The 18,517-nt window shown below is 39.8% G+C and overlaps 1 protein-coding gene across 4 annotated transcripts in view; it reads right to left on the bottom strand.

Annotated features, from left to right (window-relative positions):
• The window catches only part of MED13L (mediator complex subunit 13L), a 301,327-nt gene that overhangs the window by 16,066 nt on the left and 266,744 nt on the right, over positions 1 to 18,517 (bottom strand). For all 4 annotated transcript variants that reach the window (XM_035017068.1, XM_035017069.1, XM_035017070.1 and 1 more), the window contains 9 exons: positions 14,831 to 15,010; positions 13,990 to 14,213; positions 11,976 to 12,168; positions 10,870 to 11,296; positions 10,099 to 10,318; positions 8,698 to 8,886; positions 4,372 to 4,595; positions 4,035 to 4,177; positions 884 to 1,042 (listed from right to left, as the gene is read on the bottom strand). In XM_035017068.1, coding sequence (XP_034872959.1) covers positions 884 to 1,042; positions 4,035 to 4,177; positions 4,372 to 4,595; positions 8,698 to 8,886; positions 10,099 to 10,318; positions 10,870 to 11,296; positions 11,976 to 12,168; positions 13,990 to 14,213; positions 14,831 to 15,010 — 1,959 coding nt within the window. The remainder of the gene's footprint in view (positions 1 to 883; positions 1,043 to 4,034; positions 4,178 to 4,371; positions 4,596 to 8,697; positions 8,887 to 10,098; positions 10,319 to 10,869; positions 11,297 to 11,975; positions 12,169 to 13,989; positions 14,214 to 14,830; positions 15,011 to 18,517) is intronic.

An 18,517-nucleotide genomic window follows, 5' to 3' on the forward strand; every position in this document is an offset into this window, starting at 1 on the left:
GGGGAGGGGGGTGGGAGGATGGGTTGGCCTGGTGGTGGGTATTGAGGAGGGCACGTTCTGCATGGAGCACTGGGTGTTTTGCACAAACAATGAATCATGGAACACTACATCTAAAACTAATGATGTAATTAATGTATGGTGATTAACATAACAATAAAAAAAATTTTAAAAAATGGACTGTGGTGATAGCTGTACAACTATATAAATTTACTAAAAATAATTGAGCTGTACATTTACATTGATGAATTGTAAGACATGTAAATTATATTTCAATAAAGCTGTTAAGAGAGAAAAAAAAAAGAAAAAAGAAAATTGCTTAGTTATAAAATTACAAAATAGCTTAGTTGCTAATTTTTTAAGAATTCTGTGGCCACAATCTTTTGGCTATCCACACACTAGCACTCCCATTTACTGAGCACTTACTCCGGGCCAGATACTGCACTAACTACTTTACCTCTCTATTTGTCTCACCATTCATCCTCAACCACATCAGAAAGACTCAAATATCCTCTCGAGGCTGCTTAGAGATTGTCAAATATCTGTCTTCAAAAGGATATTCAAATATGTATCACAACAGTAGTGTCCCCTTTAGGGGGTTCTGGAGGGTGATCCTCATACACTAACAACAATTGGGGTCACAGTAACTGGCCATGACTCTAAGAGCTCTCCGTCTTAGGCTCTCTTCCAAATGATGGTCAACAAAGATAACAAAATCACAAACCCCTCCCCTTGGAAGAGACCAAATTTCCATTTTTGAACCCTAAGTACAATCTTCTCTCACAAAGGTAATGAAGAGCTATTCTACACTTGTCTGTAGACTTAAGTTTGAGTGAGCTGAACTGATGTGACAGCTCATTAATGAAACTGACAAGAAGAGACTTACCTGGCATCACTACGAAGGACCCCTGGGGCTCCATGGCAACCAGGCAGGCACTAAGGATTGAAGGAGAGTCTGCGGCAGAGATTCCACACATGCGGCACACGTCCTTGAGCCGTTTGCTGATTGTCTGTAGTGAACATTCTCCAAGGAGGATACTCCAATCTGAAATCAAATATCACAGTCATACACAGTCTTTAGAAATTCATACTGATAGGAGGTTTAAGCGTTTTACCAGGTTTGCCTGGTAAGTGAATTTCCAGGATTGACCCTAAAGGGAATAAGGCTTTACACAGGTTCCCTTTCTTGCTACAAAGAAAATGTTACTTGACCTCTCTTACACTTCATTAACAAAGGAACAAAGGCCTACTATTCTGTCAACTGAAATCATGTCTGAAATGAGCTGGGAGAGTCCAGCACAGACCCACATAGATTCAGGCGCTTCAGATGCTTTTTTGATGATGAGGCCAATCTGTTCTATCCTTTCTTCTCCTCCTCTTTCTCCAGGTATGGTTCATTCACTGCCCCTCCACCCCCCACCCCCATCAGCACTTTTCTTTAGAAGAATGCACAGTTGGAGGCAAACCTCAGTTCTGTTTACTGTTGTAGGTTGGTTGTTTCCAGGAAAGGCAGTGCAGAAATAAGGGGAACCCTTCTCAGAAGGCCCAAGAGAGCTGATAAACAATGGGTGTGAATGAAATGCTCCAAATGATGTCACACTAATTGTTCCAGATTAAAACGCTGGCACAAATTTTCTGATATTTGTTTACTGCCTCCACATAAAGGCACTATGTGTACTCAGAGAACAGTAGAGGGTTACGTTACTCTGGCAATGGAAAAGGACTTAGTCTTCTCTTTGACCTCCAACACACACAAACACGCCATGCTCCTGCAGCAGCATGCACTACCCGTGTCCCGCCCCACCGTCCCACTGAGGCAAGGCCACTCCACCACACGTTTCCACCTTCACATAGTTTTTTCAAACACGCTGTTCTCCCCTTAAAGAGGTGAAAGGAACAAATGTTTCTTATCTCATGTTCCTAAAGAACCTTAAACTGAAATGGCTGAAATAAAAGTGAAATAAAAGACATGAAGAATGTATTTTAAAAAGCCACAGAAAAATCAAACAGGCATGAGTTTTGTATTTAAAACCATCTAAGAAAGGAAAAGCAGTATCTGTATTTTATCACAAATACTCTGATAATAAAAAACAAAAATTCACACAGTCGACTCTGAAATCTGCAGGCTCACATGTGATACCATTCCACAGAAATGCAATGTGGCGCAGACCTCAGGTCCCCAAAGGAAAGAAATGATCGGTAAACTGATTTCCTGTACACTAGGCTCTTCTCGGTGTCTCTGTCCCTTGAAAGTACATTGTCTCTCAACCTTTTGATGGGATCAGTCACACTTCTATTCCTTTCACCTAAGAGATAAGAAGAGTGTGCCCCTGCTCTCTCTCTCTCTCTCTCTCTCTCTCACACACACACACACACGGGAAGGCAATGGCCTTAATTATTGTCCGAAACACCAAGTGACTAGACTAGTAGGCTACATTTTTATCCTCTCTTCTTCTTTTCTATTATATTCTAACTTTTCCCAAGGGTTAAAAGCAGCTCAAACCCTTAAAGAGATAAGAGTGACTATAAGGCATACCAACAGATGGGATAGGGATTCTGACATAAATGAAATGATGAATCCCCCAATGCATCAGGCCTCCAGGCTACCAATACAAGATTCATTTTTAAAGAATATCATACTTATAAATGAAAAGGGTAATATTTTTTATTTAATTAGTAAAAAAAATTTTTGCACACAGTAGATTCCTAAGCAAACACCTGTATTTAATACTTATGTAACATAATATATGTTAACTTACTCGAGCACTTGCTACAATGTAGGCTGTATCTGTATCAGGGGTTTTATTTCAGGGGTTTTATTTCAGAGGTTCCCCGAATACCTGATACAAATTTCATGCAAAGAAACAATACATGCACTCTAATGCAACGGTTCCGCAAACTATGGTCTGCAGGCCAAATCCTGCTCACCACTTGTGTCTGTAAATAAAGTTTTATTGGAACAGAGCCAAATGCATTCACTTAGGTGTTGTCTGTGGCTGCTTTGACTTTACAATGGCAGAGTTGAGAGGCTGCAACAGTGACACGCTGGCCTGCAGAGTTGAAAATATTACCTGGCCCTTTACATAGAAAGTTTGCTGACTCTGCTCTAATACACTTGAATGCACAAAACCACCAAGCTAATCTGTGACATATGCTTTGCTTTTGTGGAGACCTTAGGGAAAAAAAACAAAAAACAAAAAACAAAACAAAACAAAACCCTCCCATCTATGCGTACATACTGAACTTTTTATAAACGTGTCATTGATTAGTAAGGCTTTAAAAAAGCAATCTAGAACTATTCACACTGCTCATGTAAAGTGGCTATAGTAAGATAGCAAACGAGCTTGGCGTAAAGCCAGGCAACACCGCTGCCAGTGGTCAGCTGTGCTGTTCGTTACTTTTAGTGCTTTGTGACTGTTATATTTATGACGGGAAATATTAGCAGTTGGTAGGTAGATTTGGGGATTCAACTTAAAAAGTCTGCTCTCTTAAGAGTCCAGACTGAAGTCTATCAGACAGTGGCAATGTGAATAAAGACCATTCCAACTTACAACTACTTGTCCTTATAAATTAGGATTATCTTGCCCTTGTGCCACCAACACAAAATAAATACAAACTACATCAAGACATCAATCACCAAAAATAAAGAAACAGAAGTCTATTCTTATATATGACTTCTACTATCATCCATAATCTCTCATTTAAATTTTCGTGTTAAAACTGACTTGATCTCACTGACTCAGTACATAAATAAACGTTAGAAGTTCTAATTTACTATCACTTTTATATTAATAAAACATTCTTTTTCCTGTCTTATATATTGGGGTTCAGTATTTAAGATTTTCTTTGGTAAACAGTTTTGTTGATAATGAGAAGTTTAAAAACTGCACTTAAAACTACATTTAAAAGAATCAGAAAATATAAATCTGCTTTATTCTTACTACTAACTTTATAATTTTCTCCCTCAGCTCAGTTAGGGACATTAGCTTAACCCTTTTCCTTTGTTTCCTGTACTGATTGCTTCAGGAATCTCTCACCTTTAAGCTCCCCATGGCCAAGCCGCCCAAGTCGGCCGATTACAACTCTCCAGGGTAGAGATGTCATTTGGACAATACCGATGCACCACTCCCATAACTTCTGTAGTCCAATTTTACGTGCAGATACTTTACTCCTCCGTGATCTAAAAAAGAAAGATGTGAGCAAGGGGTCCCCAAATGAATCAAAGTTACCACTTAGCAAGACAAAACCCAGAAAATTCCAAAAAGCCCACCCACACAGCACCCACTGCATTTAGACAGGAAAATCAGAATGACTCATATCTGAGGAAAGGCACAGCATCAATTTATATGCAGCATAAACACCAAGGCTCCTCACCTGTTTGGTAAAGCAATATTTACAATACAAGTTTCTAATAATTCCCCATGGAGGTCAGTGCAGGAAGCCAAAAGCCAGCGCTGGTCATGAGACAGACAGTAGCCCACAAAGAGCACGTTGTATTTCTGGCTCGCCTCCCCAAATGTCTCTCCCAGCTCCGTTTGCTTGTCTTTGATTGGGGCCAATATAAAAGGAGGGGAATAAAGCTGGATTGGGCTGGGTCGCTGAAATCAAAATAAAAGTCAGTATCAACACAAAGCCACCCAACTCAATGTTTACAACAAAACCCCAATTAGCACTTGAAACCAATAGGGAGTAATGACAACAGACTGCCCCCCAGAAGTATTACATACATAAATAGTAAGTGATAAGACAGAAGACAAAAAGTGTTTAAGTGACATCAGCTAGGGAACCCCAATCAAGCCAGTGTTTCCTTATTAAAAGGAAATTACTATTTTAGAAAGTAAACTGGCCCCACTTCGTTAGTCATCAGGAAAGCAGAAATTAAAAACCACAATGAGATACTACTACATACCCACCAGAATGTCAAATAAAAAAGAAAACACCAAGTATCAGTGAGAATGTGGAGCAACTAGAACTTTCATGCACTGCTGGTGATGCAATCTCTTTGGGAAAGTGACAGTCTCTGCTAAAGCCAAACATATACATACCCTGTGACCCAATCCAATGGACGTATATGTTTACCAAAGGGCAGGTGTAAGACTGTTCACAACAGTTTTAATCCTAACAGCTCCAATTAAAAAATAACCTAAATGCCCATCACCAGTAAAATGGAAGATAAACTGTGTTATAGTTATACAATCAGAATATTAAACAGCGAAGACATGCAAAACTACCACTACCTGCAACAGAACAGATGAATCTAGACACTGGAGGAAAGAAGCCAGACACAGAAAATACCAATTATATGACTCAATTTACATGAAAGTCAAAAACAGGCAAGATATGTTTCTGTTAAGTCAGAACACTGATTACCGATAGAATGACTAGAAGGGACATGAAAGATGTTTCTCGGTGCTTCTTAGGTTTTGTTTCTTGTGCTTGTTACATGATGTGTTTAGTGAAAATTCATCAAGTGGTATACTTATGACTGGGTACTTTTCAGTATGTATTTATACTTTAGTGTGTGTGTGTGTGATTTAAGAAATCAAAGCATTAGCTGTTACCAGTTAAGACAAATATTTTAAACCAACTGTGACAAAGTTTAGTTGTCACCCTTTTTTTTACACAGCTATTATACACATTTCAATATTTAATCGCCTACAGCAGGGGTCAGCACACTTCCATAAAGGACAGACAGTAAATATTTTAGGCTTTATGGGTCTTTCTTCTTCTGAGTATTCTTCTCTTTTTAAAAATGTAATAATCATTCTTATCCAGGTCATACCAACACAGGCTGTAGCAGGCTGGATTGAGCCCACATAGTTGCTGATCCCTGAATGAATACATATTCATACATACAAACGTACACGTAGCATACATTGATTTATGGCATAAAAATAGTAATAACGAAATTACAGAATTTTAAAGCTAAAATAAAGACCTGAGAAAGAGTCTAATCCAATTCCTTCATTTTAGGGATACAAAATACAGGGCTAGAGATATTCAATAATGTGTTTGAAGTTTCAAAGCTAACCTTATCATCGACCCATTCATTTTCCCTATACCTGGAAAGTCTACTCCTAGGTATTTACCAAGAGAACGGAAACCATTTTAAACATAAACACTTGTGCACAAATGTTCAAAACAGTATTACTCACAATAGCTAAAAAGTGGAAAAACCCAAATGTCCATCCACTAAAGAATGAGTAAACAAAATGTGGCATATACCCATCCAATGGAGTATCATTTAACCATAAAAAGAAATACTATACATGCTATGACATGAATGGACCTTGAAAACATGCTAAATGAAAGAAGCCAGACATAAAAGATTACATATTGTATGATCTATTTATAGGAAGTGTCCAAAACAGGAAACTCCATAGAGACAGAAAGTAGACTAGCGGCCATCAAGGGCTGGAGGAGGGGAAATGAGTGGCTGCTAATAGGTATGGCGTTTCTTTCCAGGTTGGCAAAATGTTCTAAAATGAGACAGCAGTGATAGTTGTACAATTCTGTGAACAAACTAAAAACCACTGAACTATGCAATTTTTAAAAGGGTGAATGTTGTAACATGCGAATTATGCCTCAATAAAGCTTTCAAACAAAACAAAACAGTCCAGGTGAGACCGCCTGAAAAGTTTAGCAAAAAGTAAAAGGTTAAATGTCAAATATCTTAGATGCAATAGACAGCCTGTGATAAATCACAAAGTCAAATACTATTCCCAAACTGCTTTTCAGATACCGGATATTCTATGAAAAACAAAAGTGACACCACCAACAGGATTTCTTCTAATACTTGCACGGTAAATACTAAAATCCATTCCTTCTTATGTAAAATGCGCTTGCATAAGACTGTGCCGCAGTAGAGATTCGGAATTCCCGAATGCAGAGGCCTGGCTGTCGTGCTCCCCACCGCGTCCTCAGCACCTACCCTAGTGCCTGGCACACAGCAGACACCGGGCTGCATTTACTGAATCAAAGTGCCCTGTTCTAGCTGCAGACTGAGGGGAGCAGCAACATTTAGCAATTAACCATTACCATATACATGTAAAAATGTATAAACCTGAGGAAATACTCCTAATATTTGATTTTGTTTTTAATAAAGTCAAATGATTTCTTTCTCTTCCTGTTTCAAAGCAAAAGGGGGGAAAAGGCTTATTTTTGCCATTTATTTTCATCTAGATTCATCCATTTATCTCAGGAACTATTAACCGTGTTCTGCCAGTATGTTATAAACTTTAAAACTTTTAGGTAATGCCTCAGGACATCTTTTTTTTTTTTTTAAAGATTTTATTTATTTATTTATTAGAGAGCGAGCGAGAGAGAAACAGCATGAGAGAGGAGAGGGTCAGAGGGAGAAGCTGGCTCCCCGCTGAGCCGGGAGCCCGATGTGGGGCTCGATCCCAGGACCCTGGGATCATGACCTGAGCCGAAGGCAGTCACCCAACCAACTGAGACACCCAGGCGCCCACCTCATGACATCTTAATACAGGTAGTCAGCCTTTGCTCCCCTCTATGAAAATGCAGAACACTATCAGTTATAATTTGAAATTGCGATAACTTCTTACCAACGCATAAGGAATGACTGCATGTGAACTGCAGAATAACCACAAGAGGTAAAGAACTAAAAAGTTCTACATTTATAAAGAAAGGCAATAACTCAATTTCTGGAGACAAAAGAAGAAACAAGTAGAAATAATTTTTTTTTTTAATTCTAGAAAAAGCTAACAGAGAAAATAGATGAACTGTTCACAAAAGTGAAAAAATTAAAACTCCAAAGAATAAACCAACCTGAACTGCCAAAGACAGAAACTGTACATAACTGCAGAATAAATGTGGGTTGTGGGCTGAGCCATTTCTTCTGGATCAAGTGACAACAAATGTGGTATTAACCACATGCCTAATTTTTTCCCACTTCTAAGTTTTTATTTATCTAAGAGAGAAGCATTTCATTGTGTTTCCCAGGAAAACTTACATTACCAACTAAAATCAGCAGGTTTTGGTGTTTTTAAGTTCTTTTATATGGCGAAGAAGTGTTTGCTGGCTTTTACTAACAGGTAAACTTTCATGCAAGGAAAGTTGTGGGAACTGATTTCTGAAAGCTTTGAAACTTCTAAACACTGTCCTGTTCATCTATCTTCAGGATAAAATGACGAGTAAAATAAAATATACAACTTTTGTTTGGTGTTTTAAAATTCCTCTAGAGGTACGTATTTGTGGGAAGTAGATTTAAGAACATGGAGAGAAAAAGCATTCATTCATAAAGCAGAGCACGGAGATACGGGAAGAGAAAGCAAGCCCTGTAAAAACGCGCCTCGGAAAATGAGGAGCCCCCCTGCCGAGTGAACACAGGCAGAGCTGCCGCGCCAGGAGAGAAGAGAGGGTGGAAGGAAGAAAGTCCGTGACTGAATAGCAGATTAGCTTCAAAAAATAAAAAAACAAAATAAACAGAGGAAAGTCCAACATCAGTAAGTAAAAGTGATGAGTATATTGTTGCCTTAGGTCCTACATCCAAAAACACCGAGAGTTTGCTTGCCTCTTTTCTCAAAAAATTCTACAAGTTTAGAGAAGTACCTCCTCTATTTTAAATTAAGGATCAGAGAAACCTCCCAAGGTTAACAAAGGCTGAAGGCCACCCCAGCAGCCAACTCTCTAGGATAAAAGCACTCTTCTGGCAGTTTCTGCTGTGCTACCACCTACCTCTGGGTTCTTGAGGGTCATCTCGATGCTGGCGGCAGGCCCGAACCCCGTGAGGGACTTAATGTGGATCTGTGTGGGCAGCGGTCGCCGGCACTGACAGTACACGGAAAACGCCATGGACTTCAAGTACTGAATGTAGAACACCTGCTCGTCCTTCATTGTCTGCAGCATGTACTGGCAAGGCACGATCTACACACACAAACACAACTAGAAGCTGAGATCTGCTGCGCTTGGAAAATGAAATGGCACCAATTCTGTGCCGAAAGAGGGCAGGGAGCTTTAGTTTTAAAATATGTAAGGGGCGCCTGCCTGGCTCAGTCAGTGGAGCATGCAACTCTCGATCTCGGGGCTGTGATTTCGGGCCCCACACGGGATGCAGAGATTGCTTCAAATCAAATTAAATCAAATATAATACACATATATATATATAATTTACATAATTTAACTCAATTCCTTAGATGACATAAAACCCTCTATTACAAAGATACACCAACAACTGAAGAAAACATGTCAACTTGTTGGTCAAGTTACAGTCACTTAGAAATCACCCTGTTCCTTTTTTAGGGATAAAGTGTCAATTCATTGTTGCCATGCTCCAAAATGTTAAAACTTGCTTCTTAATGTAGTTCTCCTTTTTATCATATACACACGTAGTGTGCGTGGTAACTTTGGAATTATTGTCTAAGGATGTGAGACACAAACTTCATGATGAAAAACAATCAACAACCTATTCTGGTAACTTTAATTTCAGTGTTTTAATTCTGTAAGATGGCTTTAGTGAAGGTGACAGTAAAACAAAACCCAAACACCCAAGGTATCATTCTTCACCTGTTATCAAAATCTTGTAAAATTATTACACTATAAAGCTGGCAAGGCGGTAGTGAAAGACGCACACTCACTGCTCAGTAAAGGGAATGTAAATAAACGTAACTTTTCTGGAAAGGAATCTGGTATTATTTATCAGTACTATATCTAAGAATGACCTGAAGTGTGAAAAAGGGATTATAAAAATGTTTATTCATTACAGCTTTATTTATAATAGCAAAATTTAGAAACAAATTAAATATCTGTACAGTAATAATTAAATATGGAGAACATGCACTCCTTACAAATGCTGCTTGTAAGAATTTTAAACAACATGGAAAAGTACTCATGAATAATGTTAAGTATTAGAGAATAAAAATTATACTAAAAGTATGATTGCAACTCTGTAAACAAACATACACAAAAAAGGCTAGAAACACACCAAAATGTTATGCAATGGTGACTTAATCTAAAGGTAGAATTATGAATATCTTTTCCTTTATACCTTTCATGTACTTCCAATTAAAAAAAAATTCATGAACTTGTATTTCACAAAAAGCAACAACAAAAGTGAAAAATAAAGTTGCAAATAGTTACCTGGAGAATGAAAGAATTTCTCATATGCTCAGGTAAATTATCTAGCATCTCTGTGTAGCAGCGCATCAAACTCAACAGCCAAAAGTTTCCAGAAGTGGAGTCTTCGTCTGCAGTGTAAGTGAAGGGGTCCACCATGTAAATGACAACAGCTGGAGGATAGGCCTGGCTGTCTGCAGAGTCAGGCTCAGTGGGAATTCCTATTCTCTCTCGTTCTGTGACACTGCAGAGAGAGCCACTTATGAGATGCACAAAATAAATACAAGTCACACAAAATAAACCAGTTCCAGAGCACACCGACCCCCTGGACAATGATTACAGATTAAATATAACATCAATATGTGTATTACCAAAATGAAAGCAAACCAAGCCAGTTAGTACCAAGACAGGTGGGAAATGATAATATACTCCTTTAAATGGGAGATCTCTTTTTCCACTCCCTCTTTTTCCTGGGGCCATATTCTAAAAAGATGTTTTATAATACTATTAATGTTAGTGGTAATGGCTTACTAGTGCTATTATCCATATATTCTGTTCACATAGTAATAGAATTATCAGTAAAACTTACTACGAAGCTAATAAGTTTATAAGAAGTCCCAAATTTCTTAACACTGAAGCAACAGACTGACAGTTGTTACCTCCTTTTGGGAAGAAGAGAAATAGAGCACTTCACTAGACAGAGAGATTCATGAGGTTGAGGGGGACCGCTGCGTGCAGAAGAGTAAGTAAGGAGTCCAAGCTAAAGCCACTCGTCTCAGTCGGCGAACAACATACCTTTCTTGTCCATCCTGAGAGGGCTGAGAGGAGCTCTGCCCAGGCTCAGTGTCTCCACCACAGCCTACGTTCCCTGGCGTTCTATCTGCAGAACTGGCCCCAGTGCTGGGGTTCTGCCCTCCAACACCAGCACTGAATCCTGAAGAAGAGGTAGTGCTGATCTGGTTAATAACGGGAGCAGGGGCAGATGATGAGACGGGTGGCACAGAGGAACCAGATGCGGAGCTACTTGCTGCAGGGTTCCCGGAACTGCTGTTCGAGGTGGGATTGAATGCACTGCCAGTTGAGGGTGCTGCTGATCCTGAATTTGAAGCCAGAGGCCCAGCGTTCCCAGGTGTAGCTTGTCCCTGTGCTGCTGCTGGTGGGGACTGGTACTTAGGTGGTATCAACAAGCTGCTATCGAGCTGCAGAGTGGCTAGATAAGGTGCTGAAAGAGGACGTGCAGAGAGGTGACATCAGTGATGTTCTGCAGTGTCGGACTGAATCCGAAATTCAGAATGGCCACTTTTTTTTAAATTATGCTTTCAGGCTGCAGTACTCTGATTATGACACCCAAAATGCTATCTCCACATCTGAATATATGCTTCCATATTCTGCAACATGGAAATGAACACGAAGCTACTTTTTATAAATTCTGGTGAAGAGGCTTATTTGAAAAAAAAAAAAAAAGAAAATTAATCCCTTGTATCATTTTCCTTTCAGACTGACTCTGCCTGCCTGCACTGAAAACTGAGAGGCCATCTATTCTATCGCCACCACGGTATACCAGGCTCCTCTGTGTACTGAGCTTTAAAAACTTCCAAGATTCTCTTGGGAATGCCAGTTAAACTTAAGCAGTTAATACCAAGTCCTGCTGCTAAGTTTTCAAAATGTGGAGTAAATTAGATATGACTTCTTCAGGCAACTTTAAATTGCTTTTAAAGACTGTGTGTGCACATAAAAATTAGCATTTAACGACCTAGAACACAGAAATTAGACCTAAATAAATACAGTAATGGAACACTAACATTACCTGAGACAAAAGTAGCATAATGCTGCTTCCCAAAGGGGGACAATTTGCTATTTTACTTCTCAGATTCTACTTAGCCAAATAAATTCCCATTTACCTAGGTGATGGCGGCAAACTTGCGCATAAAGTTTGAGTCTGGAATGATTGTCATTCTCCTCACTGCTCCACGGCTGGTTGAACCACTCGCTCACAAGCTCGTCAGTCAGCTTCTGGGCCACGGTCTTTCCCACGCGCATGATTCCATCTCGTAGCACTTTGCAGATGGGCTTGTGCTGCCCAAGCCTACACATCTGATACCACAAGCAAGATCATTATTTACAATAGGAACCACTCCTGCTGTCAGTGGGGGAAACCATCATCCACATGGAAGTATTTTGTTTTTTTTTTCTTTTAGCATTAACACAAGCAACCAAACCAACATTATACACTGGTCCTTTCTGATAATTATAATGTATGCTGAGACGGCTATCCGTCTCTCCAAAAACTGGCCTAGACCCTCTAAAGAAAAATAAATGCTTCTTCACCCCAGCCAATTCCTCCCATACAAGGGAAGATCACTGAGCACTACCTGACTGCTAATGGTCAAATAAAGAATTAACCAGATTCCTGCTTACTAAGGCTGACTGAGACATATGTCCACTAAAACCTCTTAAGTAATCCCTACTCATAATGTTTTCCCATAAGATAACATTAAAATTTTATGGGCCATCTGTTACACTGTTACATTTGGAGATCACCAATAGCAGAGGCCACTGAATCAGTGGATATGCTGATCACTTTTTAAAAGTAAACAGTTGTTTTAAGCACAATGAGATTCTGTTCTTAATCTCCAGGACATTAAATGGGTACTTACGGCAAAGAATTAATAAAATACACCTGCAAAAAATAAGCTACTTAACTATCTATTCACCAACAGGAGAGCCCACATTATCCCTTATTAGAGGTGATAACTGAAGGCTTACCAAGTCCCTACAAAGTTCTCTAGCACACACTCTTCTTAACCAGGTGTGTACACCGCCCAATGAGCAATCCTAGTAAAGTCATTAGGCTCTAAAAAGATCCAGCAATGCTTTTATGTTTTGTAACTCATTTCAAAGTTTCATGCAAGAGAAGAGCTGGGCTTTAAAAAAATCGCTTAGACAAGTTTTCTGTGTTATGGTCCTTATGATTTAATAGCATTACACATCCATGGGCCAGGCACTACACAGAAATTACTGTATCTAAGGGTTCCTTTAGGGGCTTAACTGATGCTATTACCTCATGCATTAGCATCTCCTCACTTCTTTGTAGCAACACGTAAGTTTGCTATTTCACGTGTGCCCATCCATTTCCAGATAGCGAATGTTCCGTTATGAAATATTTTAGAAATTCTACTTGGCATCTTCTTTAACAAACACTTTTGTAATGTTTATAATATGCCTGTAACAGTTCTTCATAAATACTAATTTCATTTAATCTTGCCAAAAATAAAGATATTAGAAGTGTAAGATACGAAGAATTTAGTGTACATATATTTTGGCAGAAAAAATCATCAGAGATACTCATGATTCTAATTTTTCAATAGTAACAGTAATTTGTGTACTAAATAGATAAAATGATCTACCGGCTTTTAAATTATTATGGTTATTACATTATTAATCTGTATCAAAACTTTAGTATTAAGATGAATGTAGTGTTAAATACACAACAGGGACATGATTCAAAAATCTTCAAGGTAGACATTTTTATACTTTTTTCAGGACCACCCCCCCCCCCAAAGAGATGTGCTTTCTTTTGGTAAAGGTCATCTTCTGAACAGCCAGAACACCCCCTGGTAAGCAAAACTTTTAAACTCAAGCACATAAATGAGGAAAAAACAGCTGACAGAATTGTAAGATGTGTGGTAAGGCTGGCAGAGCAAAGTCTTCTAAATCTAACAAAATGTAAAGCCAAGAGGGGAAAGCAATTAACTTCCAGGAAAACTTGCCAATTTAATTCTCTCCTTTATCCTTCAACTATTTGCAAATTTTCTTTGAGATCTACCTTGAAGATACTTGTTCTTTAAAATTTAGTCATAGCTAGAAACAATCTGAGGACTCAAATCACAAAAATGATTTTCATGTCATTCTCACCTCATATACAGCGCTCAAGTCCCTGAAAAAAGTTTTGGCTCCTTCGAGCAAGGCCTCATTTTCTGGACACACCACAATATAGGCAACATCACGGTGGCCCCCATATGGGTCCAACAACAGCCTCTCCCAAAATGGCAAAGAGAATGGTGAGATGGTGAGGAAGTCTTTGTCATAGCCTACCAGCAGAGTGGGAATGGGCAACGGCTCAGGAGATTCTTCTGAACCTGTAACAATAAGGCAGTTAGAAAGGCGCTTGCAAGTCTGTTTCCCACAACCTGGACAACTTAGAAGTTCTTGCTGCATTAGTCTTAATTCTGGCATCAGAAATTTCCTCGTAGGTTGACAGGATCACTCAAAAGTATTCTTCAAATCCTCTAATTATATGACCCCCAATGAAGAACCTCATTTCAGTGAGTCAGAACGCGCTTAGAAAGGTCCAATAAGATCAGAGGGCAGATTAGAACAAGTTAAAGTTAGTTTTCCAAGCAGCACTACATCATTTCCTTTAAATTAAGCATTATAATCCTGACTAGGAAGAAGGTGACAGAACTAGTTCAGAAGTTCATCCAGATGGAAGTACAATGAGGATCAGGAAGATGAGGAAAATCTAATGAATACTCTATTTAAGGATTATTTTCCTCATTGACCTGGGTTCTGTCAAAGATGCTTAGAAAACTGAACTCCAAACTGACTTTAGGAAAGAAAAAAGATTATAAAATTTAATAGTCATGAAGAAAAAGATTCTACTTCGTCAGTGAAGCTAGGGCTTGAAAGTAACTAAAGCTAGCTTTTATGGAACAAAAAAAATTAAGAAGGAATTGAAACAGGGAAGAGATTCTACCATAGGTTCCCCGTCCTGCCATTTTGTGGAACTGCTGCCAGGTCAGTGGTCCCTGCACATGCTGTATGTTCTCCCAGGTCCTGCCCGTGCGCTTCTTTTGGATGGCATCTTGGAGAAAGGGCTGCAGTGACAACAGCATGCGGACCACATCTTGGGAGGAGAGCATGCTGATGTCTAGCACTGGAAGAGAAAGGAAATGAAAAGGAACAGAAATCATAAAGGGGGATCAACACTCTCCTCTTTCCTGCCATCATTCTGGACCTCAGTTATAGTCCATGACAAAGACATTATTCGTGGTAGATTTTATTTTCAGTAGATTCTAAAATGCTTGACTTCCCAGTCAAGAGAAAAGATATTTTATTACTTTATTTATTATAAAGTAATTTATAATTTACTATTGGAAACAATAAAAGGAGAAATAGGTTACTCTGTATATAAGAGGTTAACTGTAGAACTGCTTAGAAGTAAAAGGATGGATAGGGCTGACTCTTTAAAATCATACAAACCTGTTTCCAAGGTTGTTCATAGGAAAAGAGAGCTGTAAAAGTTTCTTAACTATTGTATTACTTTTATTTACAAATATCAAAGTTTTGAAAGTATGATCAGTGTGGGGGGAGGACTTAAACAGAAGCTCTTAAAAACTGTTAAAATGCTCTTAATGTAAAATGTTTTCACAAAATACAAAGTGCACTGAGAGAAAGACAACTTTCCACGCAGGCAGAGGCGTAAGAAAACATGGCGAAAGCAATGACAGGACTGAAAGCCATCTGTCCACAGAAAAAGGTAGGATTCATGGTTTCAGATGTAACATTCTTCCTACTAAGAGGAGGGGCTCTTAACATAGAACCTGAAAAACCTCTCAGACTCTATGCAAAACTGTGCACGCATGAACATACGTGTATTCTTTTCCAGGGAGAAAGGTCCATAAACATGCTCATCAAATTCTCAAAAAGATCTGAAGAAAGAGCTAATGAAGTTTGAGGTGATCAGCTGCATACCTAAAGACCTTTCCTTACTCTTCCTTTTCTAGCTGATTAGGAAAGGAGCACAGATGGAAATCTAAGGTTTATCTACCAACCAAATCTGAAACACAGGGTGAAGACATCTCTAGGTGTATCCCTAAATCAAACACAAGTTGCTAATCTAAATTGCCAGCATCTCAGGAAAAACTGGGAGACCCGGGAACCCGGAGGCCCCATTCCTGCACGAACAGCATGGCTGGAGTGAAGGAGCGGTGCCCCCTTCAGATGGCTCTCCCCACCCAGCTCTGCTGCCTGCCTGAGAAGGAAGCAACGGTGAGCGCCTTTATCTTCAAGCCTGGGCTTCTTTTTTTCTTATAGTAAAGAAAAAAGTACTTCTTGTACCCGTGGCTCCTGTGAAAAGTTGGAAAATCACAGACCAAGAGAACCACAGGTCAGAGAAAAAAGCAGACATCATTTTTTGTGGCTCCTCGTGGGCACACAGCGGAGAACGTGTTACTGCCAAACACAGCGAGGGTTTGCTCGCAAATCTGGCTCTGGCATCATTCATTTACATTATCTGTCTGGTACTAAGCTTCTGACTTTGGAACCCACACCTCCCCTGCAATAGACTCTGCTATTCTTCATATCCAAAGATGACAGTACTGATCCACCCACACACTGCTTTTCTATCTGAAGGCTACTATCTAGTAAAAGGAACCACCCAAGATAATCACCCACATTTCTTTAGGGGAAAGACTGTACTTTCTTTTATTCATAAATGCATCCAGCAGACTTTAATTAGAAGCCTGCTAAGTACAAGGCACTGTGCTCAAACCTAAGCAGTTGCAGACATGAGCGTAACCCTTGAATACTTCCTTATAAGTCTCCACCTCCGAGAAGTCTCCTGGCTTGGCTACTCAGAAAATGTCTATCATCCCCTACTCTACTGATCTCTGTCCTCTAAACATACTTTCTCATTCCAGATTTCCAACTGTATTTAAGAAGCTTATATAACCTTCTCCCCTACAAGACTGAGAGCTGTTCAGAGCAAGGTCCATGTTTCATTCATGTAACCGACCACACCAGCCCAACCTGTTCCCACCTCTCTACAGAAGCAGCTCCTCACCATGATCAAAAGGTATGTTTAATCCTCTTCTTAAAAGCTCAGCAGCACTTTAATGCTTCTTGACCACTTACTCTTCTCTTTCTTGAAACTTGGTTACATAGAATTCAGCAAAACTGTCCCAAGCCCTCTTGTCGTTCTAGGTTTCCTCCTCCTCAGTGAGCTTTCCTCCTCCTCTGTGCCCCTGACTTGAGTATCTACAAGCCAACTACTCCCTTTCCCCTGAGCTGCAGGCCCATGAAGTCCTAAGTGTCTACTTGACATCTCTACCTGGATATCTCAGAAGAGATCTTTAAAATTTCCAAAATTCAACTTAGGGAGCTTTCTCCCCAGACCTGGTCTTCCTCCAGTACACCTATCTTTGAACGACATCACTATCTGTCCAGGTTTACAAGTCACAAACCCAGGTCTCTTAACATCTCGCTCTCTGTGACCCCTAAAATCCAACCCACTACCAAGTCCTGCAGTCCGACTACTTCTTCAACATCTCTTGAATGTTTCCACTTCTTTTCCATCTCCTTTGCTAAGACAAGAAACCAAGCTATTATTTCTTATTTGAGCCACTGCACTAACCCCCTCGTTTCTCCACCATTCCTGCCATTTCCACATCCACAGCTTACACTGCAGTCGGAGCTTATTTGTTTCTTAACTACACAAATCAGATGTCAATGCCTCTTCATAAACCCATCAATGACTTGTTAGGGCTCCCAGCCCCAGCAGGTCTCAAATGGCTCTTGGGAATCTAGCCAGCTCCAAGCTTCCTTCAGTTCTTTGAAGATGTATTTATTTATTGGGGGGGGGGGGGAAACGGCGCAGAAGAGGGGGAAGGGGAGAGAATCTCAAGCAAATTCCCCACTGAGCGCAGAGCCTAACTTAGGGCTTGATCTCATGACCCTGAGATCATAACCTGAGCCGAAATCAGGAGTCGGATGCTTAACCGACTGAACCACCCAGGTACCAACCCCCTTTAAAAAAAAAAAAAAGAGAGAGAGAGATTTGTTTATTTGAAACAGAGTCCTTCAGGTCTTTCAAAGCTCCAAGCTCTATGTAACTCTGGGCCTTCCCTCTTGCTGCTCCTTCTGCCTGGGGCACAATTCCTTGCTCTCTACCCTCTTTAGCCAGTTACTCTGTACTTGGCACTGAAATCTCTAATGTTACTACTTCTTCAAGGAGGTCTTCCCCGATCCCCAGCCTAGGAAGGCCCTCCCACCCCACGCTTTCATCGCTTATAACGGTTTACCCTAATAATATGCTAATTTGTATAATTATTTGATTAATCTGATGTCCATCTTCCAGAAGAGATTAGAAAGTCCCTCAAAGAGGTGCCTTGTCTCTTTCAGTCATTTTATCCCCCAGGATGCATCACAGTATAAATAGTGAATGAATAAGGGAAGGGAACAGCAAGTTGCATGGCTCGCTGAAGAGCTCAACATCACAGATTATTTATCAACTGGAGCTTTTAATAATAGAAGAGCCAGTGACATGCCTCAGGAACCACAACACAAAGTAAACTGTTATCATTGTTATAAGAGATGCAAAACACTGGAAAAGCAAAGGAAGGAGAAAATGCTCTGGAAATGGGTAGAAGGCTTCATGAGGAAG

Source organism: Mirounga leonina, unplaced genomic scaffold (genome assembly GCF_011800145.1).
Source record: "Mirounga leonina isolate KUSES-001 unplaced genomic scaffold, KU_Mleo_1.0 Mir_171, whole genome shotgun sequence".
Taxonomy (NCBI): domain Eukaryota; kingdom Metazoa; phylum Chordata; class Mammalia; order Carnivora; family Phocidae; genus Mirounga; species Mirounga leonina.